Source organism: Myotis yumanensis, unplaced genomic scaffold, assembly GCF_028538775.1.
Source record: "Myotis yumanensis isolate MYYU_CA2020_CCGP unplaced genomic scaffold, mMyoYum1.0.hap1 SCAF_8, whole genome shotgun sequence".
Taxonomy (NCBI): domain Eukaryota; kingdom Metazoa; phylum Chordata; class Mammalia; order Chiroptera; family Vespertilionidae; genus Myotis; species Myotis yumanensis.
The window spans coordinates 76,231,035-76,243,945 of NW_027223759.1; the positions used below are offsets into that span (position 1 = coordinate 76,231,035).

The 12,911-nt window shown below is 47.0% G+C and overlaps 1 protein-coding gene across 1 annotated transcript in view; it reads left to right on the forward strand.

Moving 5' to 3' along the window:
- Positions 1-315: 315 nt before the first annotated feature.
- TMEM163 (transmembrane protein 163) overlaps positions 316-12,911 on the forward strand; it is a 225,935-nt gene continuing 213,339 nt past the window's right edge. The window contains exons 1-2 of the mRNA XM_070423099.1: positions 316-634; positions 6,256-6,375. Coding sequence (XP_070279200.1) covers positions 439-634; positions 6,256-6,375 — 316 coding nt within the window. The 5' untranslated portion in view covers positions 316-438. The remainder of the gene's footprint in view (positions 635-6,255; positions 6,376-12,911) is intronic.

Consider the following 12,911-nt stretch of genomic DNA (forward strand, 5'->3'; position numbering starts at 1 on the left):
CGGACGGCAGGGGAAACCGGGCCGGGGGTTCCCCTCTGGGCACGCGGCGCGAGCGGGGTAGGGCTCCCGTCACTCCCTCGCTAGGCCCGGCCGGTGCGCCCCCGTAGTTCCCGGGCGCGACTGGCTCGCCGAATCCTTCCGTCCACACGGTCTCGGCGCGCAGGTTCGGCTCCGGGGCCTCGGGGCGGGTCCCCGCCGCAGCACCTGCCCCAGGGGGCGGAGCGCGGCAGCCACTCCGCGGCCCCGGCCACGGGCGCGCGGCTCCCGGCACCCCCCGCCCCTGCAGCCGGCGCACCTCCACTCGCGGCGCCGCCTCCCTCCCTCCCCGCGCTGTCCGTCCGTCCGTCCCCCCGCCGGCTCACAGCCTCCGAGCCCCGCACTTCTGGCTAGAATCCCCGCCGCTCTCCTCGTCGCCGCTGGGATCCGCAGCCCCGCGCCATGGAGCCGGCAGCGGGCAGCGAGCGCCGCAGCCCCCCGGGCCCCGTCGCCCCGCCACGGACCCGGGGCCACGCGCCCTTGGCCGCTGCCCCCGGCCCGCTGAGCCCCCCAGCGCGGGAGCCGCCGCAGCCCGAGGAGGGGCAGCAGCTGCGGATCAGCCAGAGCGGCCAGTTCAACGACGGGCTGGAGGACCGAGGTGAGCGCGCCGCTCGGTCCCCGGCCCCCGGCCCGGCCCCTGCCCCCGGCAGCAGCCCGCTCCCTGCTCCCTGCTCCCCGCTCCCGGGTTGGGTTGGGCGCGGAGCAGGGACCTCCCAGCGAAGGAGCGGGGAGCAGAGAACAGCAGCCCCACCTCCCCGGGCGGTGCCGCCTCGGAACCCGAGGACCCGCTGTCTCCAGGGGAAACCCGCAGGAGCCCGCGCCCTCCTCTCGGCCAGCCTCAGCCCCTGACCTGCCCCTCGGCGCCCGCCGGAAAAGTTTGCGGGAGGCGGTTTTTTGCTTTTGGAGCTGAGCGCCCCTGGGGACGGCAGCCCCCTCTCCGCTGGGAGGCACCTGCGCCCGGTGCGTCCTCCGCCCCAGCCCCTCCGACTTCGCGGGCTCCGGGATGACTTCCCTCTGCGGGGTGAGCCCGGAGAGTCCCTTAGCGGCCGTCGGGCCGCCCGCCCCGGCCAAGGGAAATCGGGAGGCCCCGACCTTCATTTACCGGGGACCCCGTTTACCGTGGGGAGTCCGGTGGTGAGGGCAGAGGCTGTGACACCTGGGTTTGGGCTACCAACCTCAACTGGATGAATGAATGCACCGAAACCTGGTGGTTCCCAGAGCGCCGTGCCCACCTCCTTCAGAATCGCTCCCAAGGCACCGGCCCCGGACCCCCCAAAGGCCCCTTTCCCGGGAGGCCAAACCCCACCTCCCCACGGACAGCCGAAGCCCCTTCGAGTTGCCCTCATAAAACGGGGGAGACTCCCCTGTGCATTCCCGCGTCTCTCTCCTCCATCCCTCTTTCTCTCCCTCCCTCGTTTCTTTCCGCTCGAAGCCCTGTTCTTGGCTACGTCTGTATTTTTTCTGCTTGTCACTGAATCCAAGTCCAAATCGACCCGCTCAAATAGATCCAGTGGTTCTGTGAAAACCGGCCAGTGGCCGAAACGGGATTCCTGCCGCCAGGCCCTTCCTGGGGAGCCGGGCTCCTCGCCACTTCCACCCGTTTTCTTGGACGCCTGATTTTTGTTGGCTGTTGTGGGTTTTTATATTTTAGTCTTAGCAGGTTTCTGTCCTATTCTTAGTATCTCCTGTACATTTTTATTCCGGTTTAGTGTGCAGATGCACGATCTCTTCCCTGTTAGAAATGTTAAACCATAAGCCGGGGAAATAGAATGACATGGAAACGGTAGTTCCCTGAGCACAGGCTGCACAGGCCGGGAGCGCAGCGAGAACGGGAGCCGCCTGGGTTGCACGGAGCTCGGCACCCGTGTGTGGCAGTTTCTGGTGGGATTCTCACAGGACTGGTTGTTATTTTAGAGTTGATGATGGGTGACATCACAGACACCGAGCACCCAACAGGACCTGTCAGTTGTGTTATAGGTGGTGTTGATTACCTTTCCCTCTGCAACGAACTTGGTAGTATTTACAAATTTGGTAGTGAAGAAAGACAAGTCTGAGCTGGGTTTATTTTTGTAGCATTGCAGGTCATCTGCACGAGCTTGCTGGCCTAGTTCTCCCCACCCCATAAAATGATGGGAGGGCAGAAAGTGCTAGGGTGAGTTGATACTTAGCATCATTCTGTAGTTCACGCTCAAATGTAAAAAGCCCATCTGAATTTGTTCTTAAGGTTATTTTCCACTGGTCTACTGAATTTCATTTTTCATTATGTTATAGCGTGAAAGCATTCACTGTTCATAAACTGTTACCTTGTGAGAGCTTTGCATACCACACACAGCCTCTCTGTTAAGATGAACCCTGTCCTAACAGTGCTTCGTGGCATTGAAAGCTGATAGTGTGACATTCTTTTGTTTAACCTATTCCTGACAGCAAAGAGTTAAGGATGAATGAGTCATCTTTATTAAATAAATCAGAAGGTTACCTGAGCAGGTTTATAATATTTTGTGTTTGTGTTGTTTTTTCCTTACGGGGCCCCATCTTTCCAATATTGATTTTTGCATCCCTTGGGAAAGGTTGTTGCTGCCTTCTTCCTGATGGTGAGAGGATTTGGGGAGAAAGGAGCCTTAGCAATTGCCTGCTGTGCATCTCTCCATCATGCCTGGCTTGTGTGCCTCCAGGCCCAAGTAAGGCATGTGAGGGTTGGGTACCCTGGATGTGTACCCATGTTTGGCTTTCTCTCTTGTCCTAGCTTTCTTCTGAGCTATCAGGACCCTGTTGCAGACTGCTTCTAACTCAGATCAAAGGCTTGCTTTATAATCTAGTGTTTTAGGAATTTGGAGGCATTTTTCCCTAGTGATGTGGGCTGGTTCCAGAAACCTAGCTAGCTCACAGTGTCAGTAACTGCAGTGCCATTTGGCTGAGTCTTGTAGTTCAGGGAGCAAGAGCTCTGTGGTCTGAGACTTTTAGGGACTAAATACACAAAATATAGGCCACATTTGTCTTAGGTGTTTTCACTCTCTCCCTTTTAATATCCACTCTTCTCTCCACAAGTGTTTTCCCATGGTTCTGCTCCAAGCCTTAGGGCCCAGCCTTGCTTCAGCGTTTCCCACTACCTTCCCAGCCAATGAATTTCCCCTTTAGATAATCCAAGCATGACCAACTCTTTAGGAGAAAGCAATTGGAACTAATTCATACTAGCATGGAAGTACTGATAGCTTCAACGTCCCCACATACATTTGTATTCCCCTCCCCTGCTTAAATAATAATACATTCCTTCATTAATACAACCTTATGCTTACTATTGCCTGGCCCAGATTGCAAATATGTGAAATTGGAGCGAGATTAGAAATCTGAATGTGGAGGCCAACCACCTGAGGCCTGCCTTGGCTTCTCTAGGCTGTGCTGCCTTTTTTCCTACTTTGGAAGCACAGCTTCCTGGAAACAGAAATTCTCATGACACCTCCGTGGCTTTCAAGTGTACATGCAGCCAATATGGGAGCAGACACAGAGGCACCTGTGTGCAGGCCATTTATGAGCTGGGTCTTTGTAGGTAATTAAACTCCATGTCCCTTTGAGGAGTAGAAAGTTTTCCATTCTTGGTATTGGCTATGTTTTTAGAGAGGAAAACTAGTAGGAAATAACCAAGGTTGGATAGAAATGGGGAAGTTCCTCCCTTCAGGGACAGTCTTCCCAGTGCATTTACCGCATTTATTTATTTATTTATTTATTTATTTAACTTATTTATTTATTAAAATATATTTTATTGATTATTTACAGAGAGGAAGGGAGAGGGATAGAGAAAAACATCGGTGAGAGTAAGAGCTGCCTCCTACACACCCCCTTTTGGGGATGTGCCTGCAACCAAGGTTCATGCCCTTGACCAGAATTGAACCTGGGACCCTTCAGTCTGCAGGCCAACGCTCTATCCACTGAGCCAAACCGGTTAGGGCTTACTGCAGTTTTTTAATTTAAAAAATCTCATGGGGGAGTTACACACAGGATCAGATCAGGGGAAGAACCACCGTCCTACTGTTAAGAGGACGTGCCTCCCCTTAGCAGGGCAGTCTAGCCTATGTGGGCTGTGATCCCAAACCCCTTCACGGCCGTGCTGGCCCCCTGAGGGGTGCGGCATGTAGATTGGTCTACATGGTCAATCATATTGTTGGGAACTGCTGACTTTGGAAAGAAAAATGCCATGTGGGAGGATAGAAAACGCCGATCATTGTGTTTCTCTTAGAACATTAAATCTACTTGCTTTTACCCCCAGTAGATAAACCTCTTGAGATGGTTGCTGTCAAAATACCCAGCAAATTAACTGCTTATTTGAGTCATTTCTTAAATATTACAGCTTCCCTTCTGAAAATCAATTTTCCAAGATGAAAGGAAGATATTTATATCATTTGGGAGAAGGGAAATAAATTATTGGGAGTGTGTGGGGCGTGCTCTTTCTAGGTTGTAGCTTTAACTGGACAAAGGGTGATTATATTTGAACATGAGAATAGGGTGTTTTTGGCAGCTGGAGAGGATGCAGACAAAGGGACAGAAAGAGGTAGACAAAGAGATTTTACTTTGAAATCCCTTGTTCCTAGGGTAGAATTTCATAAGAGGTTTTTCTGTTTTCCATCCAAGTTCATTCATTTGTTAAGGAAGGTTTGGGGAGGTACTTACTATGAGATGATGGAGATTGTGTTTAAACCTACCTTTAGCAATCTTATTTATCTTTTGATCTGATGTAAGTCCACAGGTTTCAATTATTTCAAAATCTCTGAGCTATAAACCGGGCTCACTGAGCAACCTCTCGATATTTCCTCTTGTTTTGTTCAGAACTTGTTCAGGGTGCTTGAGTCTTGGAAGTAAATGGAACTGAGATGTTTTAACAGGTTCTTCGCTATAATTTTTAACAGGACATAGTTTTTTGTGTTATTTTTTTGACAACTAGTGGCTTAGTGTGGTACCCACTCACTAAGTCTAGTAAGATGATGCCTTTTACAGGATGCATACGTGTGACATGTCGCACACTGTACACTAGTTTACAAACAGTGCCTAAGCTTTGACTATTAATTTCTTAATCTTTTGGAGCTTGGTGACGAGGCTGCCCTGCCTGTGAGAGCTATGTGAGCAGCTGTCTAGTCAGAGATGGTGTCATAAGCTCCTTTTATGTTGAATGCTTGACTGAGAATTTGGTTTTCTTTGCAACCAAGATGTGCCATATATGATCTGTTTTCAAAGGAGAAGAAAAAAATGTAAATTGGGATCATACTGAAGGTGTTTCAGTCTCCCACCCAAGGCAGTTGATGCTTGGGCATCTCCTGGGAGCCACGACTTTCTGTTGTCAAGGACTGTCAATGTTGATAGCCTAGGAGACAAAAAGCAAACCTTTCTTACACATGACCTATCTGTAAAGCTACCTCCAGCTATAGAAGATTTACTGCACTTTAATGTTCTAAGAATTTTTCGACATATGGTTGGTACAAAGGGATAGATACTATAAAGCAGAAAGAGGAGAGAAGAAAAATGGCATAGAATTTAGGTCTGGCGGCTCTGGGTGGTGGCAGTTAAAGAGAAATGGTCCTTCTCCTGTGAATCGTCATTGAGGGAGCAACGTGAGCATTTGTATCCCATGACTTACTGCTTTGGGCAAAACCCAGCACCAGTTGGGGCTGTGCAGGTGGATCAATGCAAATCAATGCCCACAGCTGAGGAGCCTGAATGGCTAACTAAGTGTGGGCTATTGGTGTTGTTTTCCTACCGAAAGGGAGCTGTTAGAGGGAGCAGCACCTGTGTAGCCAAGCTAGTTAACCCAAAGACTGGGGGATGGCTGGTGCATCAGCAGGTTAGAGCATGGTGGGGTCTGCAGGGCCCCGGTAAAGAAGACAGCTGCTGTTACTCCGCAGCAACGCAGGCTGGGCATTGCCAGAGCCTCTGGCCTTCTCAAGGGGTGCCGGAAAGCCCGACTTCCAGGCGAACTCTCCTAATTGTAGAACCACATCGAGGCCCCAGGGCCATCAGTTTGGAGCTTGGTGAGGAGGCTGCCCTGCCTGTGAGAGCTATGTGAGCAGCTGTCTAGCCAGAGATGGTGTCATAGCTCCTTTTATGTTGAATGCTTGACTGAGAATTTGGTTTTCTTTGCAACCAAAACAAGGTAGTGTATAAGAAAGTGTAGCCCTGGCTGTGGGTTTCTTAATAAGGAAACACCTAACTTCCGTTTCTCCTTCTTTCTGTCAGGCTTACTAGAAAGCAGCACCCGACTGAAACCTCACGAAGCCCAGAACTACAGGAAGAAGGCCTTGTGGGTCTCCTGGTTCTCCATTGTCGTGACATTGGCCCTGGCCGTGGCTGCCTTCAGTGAGTAGCGGGAGCCTTGCCCATCAGTGATGTGCCCGGGCTGCCTGTTTCATTCTCTGACTCCTGTGGGTGTGCTTTTGCTTTTAGTTGACTATTATTGATGAGGAAATTTTGAGGGGATGATTGGATAGTCAGGGTGCTTATAAATTAGAAAAATGGCCTCTCTTCTCTGAGGAGGGAAGACGTGGTGAAGAAGAAGAAATGGAGGCTTGCTCTCTTCTGTTGTAGGTTTGTAGAAATCGATTCCAGCTGCCAGCCGGACAGGGAACTAGTATTCTCCGGGTGGCTGCCTGCAGCTTGGGCTGATGTGACAAGTGTGTATCCTTGAGATTCATATTTTGAACTAATGCAATCCGATGAGTGCAAATTGCAGTACATCCTCTCCTTTCTCCCCAGTTATATCTGTGTAAGGTTTGGGATAAAATCATGGGCACATATTTTTATGAGAGAAAAACGAGAGGGTCCTCTTTCAAGCTTTCAGTGGCCACAGAAACAAAAACATTGGTTACAGTCAAGAAAAACGAAGACAACTGCACACTTTCCACCTCTGGATAGTCCTTTCTGGCAGGTTAGGAAGCCTCTGACATGCTTCTCAGCTGACGTTTGCAGCCTGTGGAAATGTGCACGTGCTACTTATTCTTATTGATCGGGCAATGATTCACAAGCGTAAGCTATGACATTCAGCTTCAGCTCAACCCTGGTAGAAACCAGTGTTTTTTTAATGCTGGGGGCGGGGGAGGGGAGGAGGAATGTATTTTGTGATTAGTTCATTGCCTTATTAGAAAGACCTATATTCTGAGTGATAAGTATACAAAGTGAATCATGTGACAACCCTCAGAGTAGGAGAGAAAAGGACCGTGTCCTCTGGAAGATAGGGCTCTGTGTTGTTTAAAATTCTATTTTGCACACTTAGACCTGCTGCTGGAAGTTGGTGTTGGCTCCCTAGAGGGCATATTAGAATTTGACCAAATGCTCCCGGCAAAACTAGACATATATTACTTGAAGCAATTTATATTAGAAACATTGTAGGTGCCATATCTTGGCTCTCAATAAAAGCCAAAATTTTAGAAGCAGCGGGTAATGCATTTCAGGGTATAAACATTTAGCTGTGAGCCAGAAATCTAATCAAGAGGAATTATAATTCCTGAAAATAGCTGCTTCTTCCTCTCCTCCCTTTTTCCTGCTGAAACAAGAATAACAAGCCCGATTAAGTCCCTAGAGGATAATTTGGTTGTGGTGGCTGTTGGCAGGCTCCATCAGACACCGTAATTTACATATGTAAGGAAAGAGGGATGGAATGAAGGGAGGTGGTTTGCAAACAGAATAACAGTCATTCAGATACCTAATAGAGCTGTTACCATTTTATGGTGTGGGTGTTTGAATGGGGACCTGAATGTGAAGAAATATTGAGTAAGCCCTTCCTTTGGGAGAATAATACTACATTTGATGTACTTAATCTCATAATAGGGAAAAATTGTGAGGAAATTTTGGTTTCACATGTTATGCCTGGTCAGTTGGGTTATCTTGAAAATTTTGTTCTATTTCCTTTAATTAGGAAAAGACTATTGCATAATACATATGGAATTAGAATGTTGCTTTGTAAAAGGATTTTTTTCTTTTTAAAATGATTTTACCTCTTTGTTGTAGCAAGTATTGTTGACAAGAACATGCAGCCTAAGAAAAAGTCTTATAAAAGTTATTTGAGCCAATCTGAAAACAATTGCCAGGAAGCAAAATCTCAAGGGATTGAGAAAATGCCTTGAAGAATGGCAGTTTTATAGCTTATTTTATACTATAGGCCTGGTGCACAAATTTGTTATTCTGTTTGCACAAATTTGTGCACCAGTGGGGTCCCTCGGCCTGGCCTGCGTGATGGGGCCGAAACCAGCTCTCTGACATCCCCCGAGGGGTCCTGGATTGCGAAAGGGTGCAGGCCAGGCCAAGGGACCCCACTGGTGGACAATTGGGGTGGGGAGAGACGCAGGAGGTTGACCAGCCAGGGAGGGACTGTAGGAAGGCTCCAGGGCATGTCCAGCCGGACTCGCTCAGTCCTGATTGGCCGGACCCCAGCAGCAAGCTAAACTACCAGTTGGACCAGAGCATCTGCCCTCTGGTGGTCAGTGCACATCATAGCAAGTGGTTGAGCGGCCTTAGCATATCATTAGCATATTACACTTTGATTGGTTGAACGGCTGACCGGACAACCAGACACTTAGCATATTAGGCTTTTATTATATAGGATATTAGAATCAAAGGAGGCAGGTAATGGTGATGGGGGGAGGTAGATGAAATTCATTGGTGGTAGATTAGGGAGGTGGGGGGATGCAAAGTGGGGAAATATCTGAGATGAATAAAGAGTAACCCAAGAGGCACACACATTGGTGGGTACAGAGTAGTTAACATAACATAGAGGTGGTATGTGGGCAACAAGATAACAATGAGGGGTTCTATCCTCTCTGCTCTGGTGTTGTGGGTGCCCCTGGTGGGTCTGGAAAAAAGGGATTACTCTGACATTTCAAAGATATGTTATCTTATCTTAGATGCAAAAAAGACAATAGGCTCACTTAAGGTAAAGACTGACCTTTGTCAAGGAAGCTACAGGCCTCGGATGTTATTACTGCAGTGACTAGCTTTTATTCAGGAATTTTTATGTTTGGACCATCCTGTGTGGTTACTCTGAGTTTGTAAGCCCTGCATGCAGGCCTTCCCTGCGCTTATTAGGTTGAGTATGTGCCCCCTTTTTTTGTCCATTGTATTCAAGTCAAATACTCTAACTTCCTGCCTCTAAAATGTTGGCATTGGCAAATAATGTTGTGATCTTAGTTGTTTTCTGTCGTACATTTGTTATCATCATCATTAGTTAGGTCTTAATAGTAATAATAGGAGGAGAGCAAAGGGCGGCCAGACATTGGAAGCACAGTCACCTTGGCAGCCTCACCAGGCAGCTTAGAGTAAGGCAGCTCCCTTACTCCATCTATATGGCGTAGCTATATTTTGTGTGTGTTTCATATTTAAAACCTTCAGGGTGGTCTCTGGTTGTGTTGTTAGGGTTGTTGGTTTTATCCTTTAGTTTCCTAAATGTATGAATAATATCAAATATTTAAAATCCTTCCTAAAGCTTCTTTTACATGTTGACACACTTTTGTGCAATCCTTTTCATAGTTTCAAATGAAAAGAAAATCAATAGGGATTAAGCAATGTAAGTTGACTTTTGAAGTTATTTTTTAAAAAAATATATATTTTATTGATTTTTTTACAGAGAGGAAGGGAGAGGGATAGAGAGTTAAAAACATTGATGGGAGAGAAACATCGATCAGCTGCCTCCTGCACACTCCCCACTGGGGATGTGCCCGCAACCAAGGTACATGCCCTTGACCAGAATTGAACCTGGGACCCTTGAGTCCGCAGGCTGATGCTCTATCCACTGAGCCAAACTGGTTAGGGCTGAAGTTATTTTTAAATTACAATCTAAACGAAAGTTTTATGTTTCAGAAATAGCAAGTGTATTCTTTAAAAAGTGTCAGAAGGAGCCCCAGTCTTATTCTTCAAGGCGGTGGTTGACGGAGAGATGGGATGTAATGAAATGGTCAGGCTGACTCAGTTAATATTTTCAAAGGGAATTGCTACAGAATCCCGACATGCGCATGTTTGAGAGGGCAGAGAAATCTCTGGAGAGTGTGCCCATGCGAGCCTGTGTTGGCAGGGCTGGTAATCATGGTGAAGAGATCATGTTTATCACCACGACTTCTTGCCACTGCAGTGTGGTTTACCATCTCCCTGGGGGCTGGAAAAGCATGCAGTACTCAAGATTGTTAAATGAGTTGACTGAGATATATTTTAAAAACCTTTTCTTTTTTTTGTAGGTGGAAGGAAAATAATTTAGAAAAAATTTCTCAGGAATAAACTTGAAAGTTTTGTTTAGGTACTGTTACCAGAACACAGTGTGTGAGTCCATTTGCCTGTGTACATTGGTCAAAAGATGATGCCTGAGCAAGTTTACAGTGGAGGAAGGACTTCATTAGGATCGGGAGCATGTATTGAAGTAGTTGAGCACAGTAATCTGGAGTTAGGTGAGCTTGTGCTCTAAAAGACCCAGCTCCCAGATGGCCGGTAACTAACAGGTTATGTAGGGCAATATCACAGGGCACCGTGGGTTGGGGGTCAGGGCACATGTTAGGAGCCAATTGGTGGAAGGTGAGATAAGGGTAGTACACAATTTCTTCAGGTCTTGAGGACAGCTCTGGGATCAGCTTCTGTGCCCCTCTGTGTGGTTTGGTGGAGAGGTAGCTGAGGGGGTCCTTTCACCTTAGGGCTCAGGAGCTGGCAGAGGCTCAGACCTTGGAACCATAAAATTAACTTTGGTCAGTTTTGTCTCAGGGGTTAGTGATTTTCAAGAGGAAAGACTAAGGTCTGTGAAATGTGCAGAGGGAAACAATGATTTCTAAAACTAAGGCTAAATCATATCAAAATTATAAGTACCTGTGGTTTTAACACTAGGCCTCAGTCTGATTTATTTTATAAACCATTGAAATATTTCTGAGACAATTGGATCATCCTTATGGCCATTCTCTTGCCAGGGGTGGGGTCTTGGAGCTGTAACTGCTGGGATCAGTCAGAATTCCTGTCTTTATCGTCGCACCGGCCATTTCTCTGCAATCATAGAGACTGATTTGTAGCTGAGCATCTTCTGAAGAAATGCTGTTGTCTCTTGCATGTTTGGGAATGAGGGTTATGGATGTATATAAGTTTGGGGATGCCTCATTTTTTCAGTCAGCTAGAAAGATTTCATATTTTAACATAGTGTCTACATTGCAAATAAAGAGTGTTTCCCTTCATTTTGTATAAGTTTCCAGGTAACCAGGTGTGCTGTTCCTTCAAATTAGTAGCTTCTAAAAGACCTAATGATAAAACTAACTTTGGTCAGTATTACTGAGTTCTCTGTGCTAAATCAGTTATACATGTTGACATTCATGTGTCTGGTGTAGTTTGAAAAATTAGGTGAACTATCAAAGTTTGTGATTTGGAAGTATTTTGAAAGGAATATGTTCTTTGAAAGGAATGTGAACTATTTTTTATATCACTTGGTAATATCACGATTTTGGACCTGCTGGAGGCTAAGACCAGCAGGTCATAATAAATGTGAGAAGTTTGTCAGAAGGCTGATGTGTTTCTATATTCAGCAGGGCTGAAAATCTGCGTATTATTATCTGTTACTGGCTGAACAGCCAAAGGCAATTCCCCTAACCTGATAATCTTTTACTGTTTACCAAACTTTACCTTTGATATGTGTGTTTGCTTTGCTAAAAGGCAAAATGTGTAAATAAAAAGCCATGGGTTCAGACATTCAGAGAGCCCACTTCACTAGAGGGTGAGGCCTCCGCCTGGCTCCCCATGCCTTCCCAATTTATATTTCTTGTCTAGTGTATCCATTTATGCGTCAGTCCCTTCTCCAGATTCCTGAACTCTTGCTGCGAAAAGACTGCGGCATGGACCTGTCCAAAGCTGATGGTAATACATATTGAATATTTCAGAGAGATCCCTATTTTGGTTTTAAAATTGCTTCTGTTTGTAATTGGTAGGCAGCACGGAAAATGACAATTCTGTTATGAACAAACCTTTTAAAAATCTGTTTTAATAATGAAGCTAGAAAGGGAACACAAGTTCTGTTTCAAAAACTCAGAATTTTGACATCATTAATGTCTTTGTTAGGATGATTTAGGAAAATGCATTCCGGCTCATTTTGAGCTTTGAATGAGTATGTGGCAGAGGAAAATTTTTCCTTTACCCTTCAAGGTTCTTCTGGCTGGTCTAATAATCAAACTGACATAAGACAGATTAGCAGGAGAAAAACAAATAAATAAATATTTAATAACATGTATACCTCCTGTATGCATAGGAGAGACACAGCAAGCCCAAGTAACTTGGAAGCCATCATTTTTAATACCACCTTCAGCTAAAGACTAAAGATGTGGGGATGGGGGAGTCGGTTATAGGAGGTTACCAGGAAAAGCACAGTAAACAGGGTGAGACTAGCTTGGCTCTGTTAGGAGATCACATCTTCCTGAGTCTCAAGCTTACAATGCTGCTGCTGTTTCCAGCGGGAGTGGAGGCGGGGTCCCTGCAGCTGCCTTCGTGTCTGCCTCCCTTCCCCTGCATTCTGCACACAGCATTTAATTAAAAGTGTGGCCAGGCTGCATCAGCACGGGGGTGTCCTTGTCAGGCAGCCAGAGCGGTGACTCGTGAGCTGGGCAGTGGGCCCCAGCTGGACTCATCTCATGAGGCCTGGCAGGTCCTGGCTCCTCCCCGTGTGCCCCTGGGGTCTGCTAAGGCCCTGTGGGAAATTCCTGAGGCCTTCTCTTATTGCTGTATCTCTTTCCAATTGTATTGGTTAGCCAGTGGGACAAGAAGGGGTTTTCTGCGCTGCTGGTGTTCCAGGCCTGTAATGGCTGGGCCCTGTGGGAACTGCCTCTGGAAGGTGGATTTCTGGCGCAGCTGCTCTTTTCCAGGAGATTATTTTCTGGTGCCCTGTCCTGAGG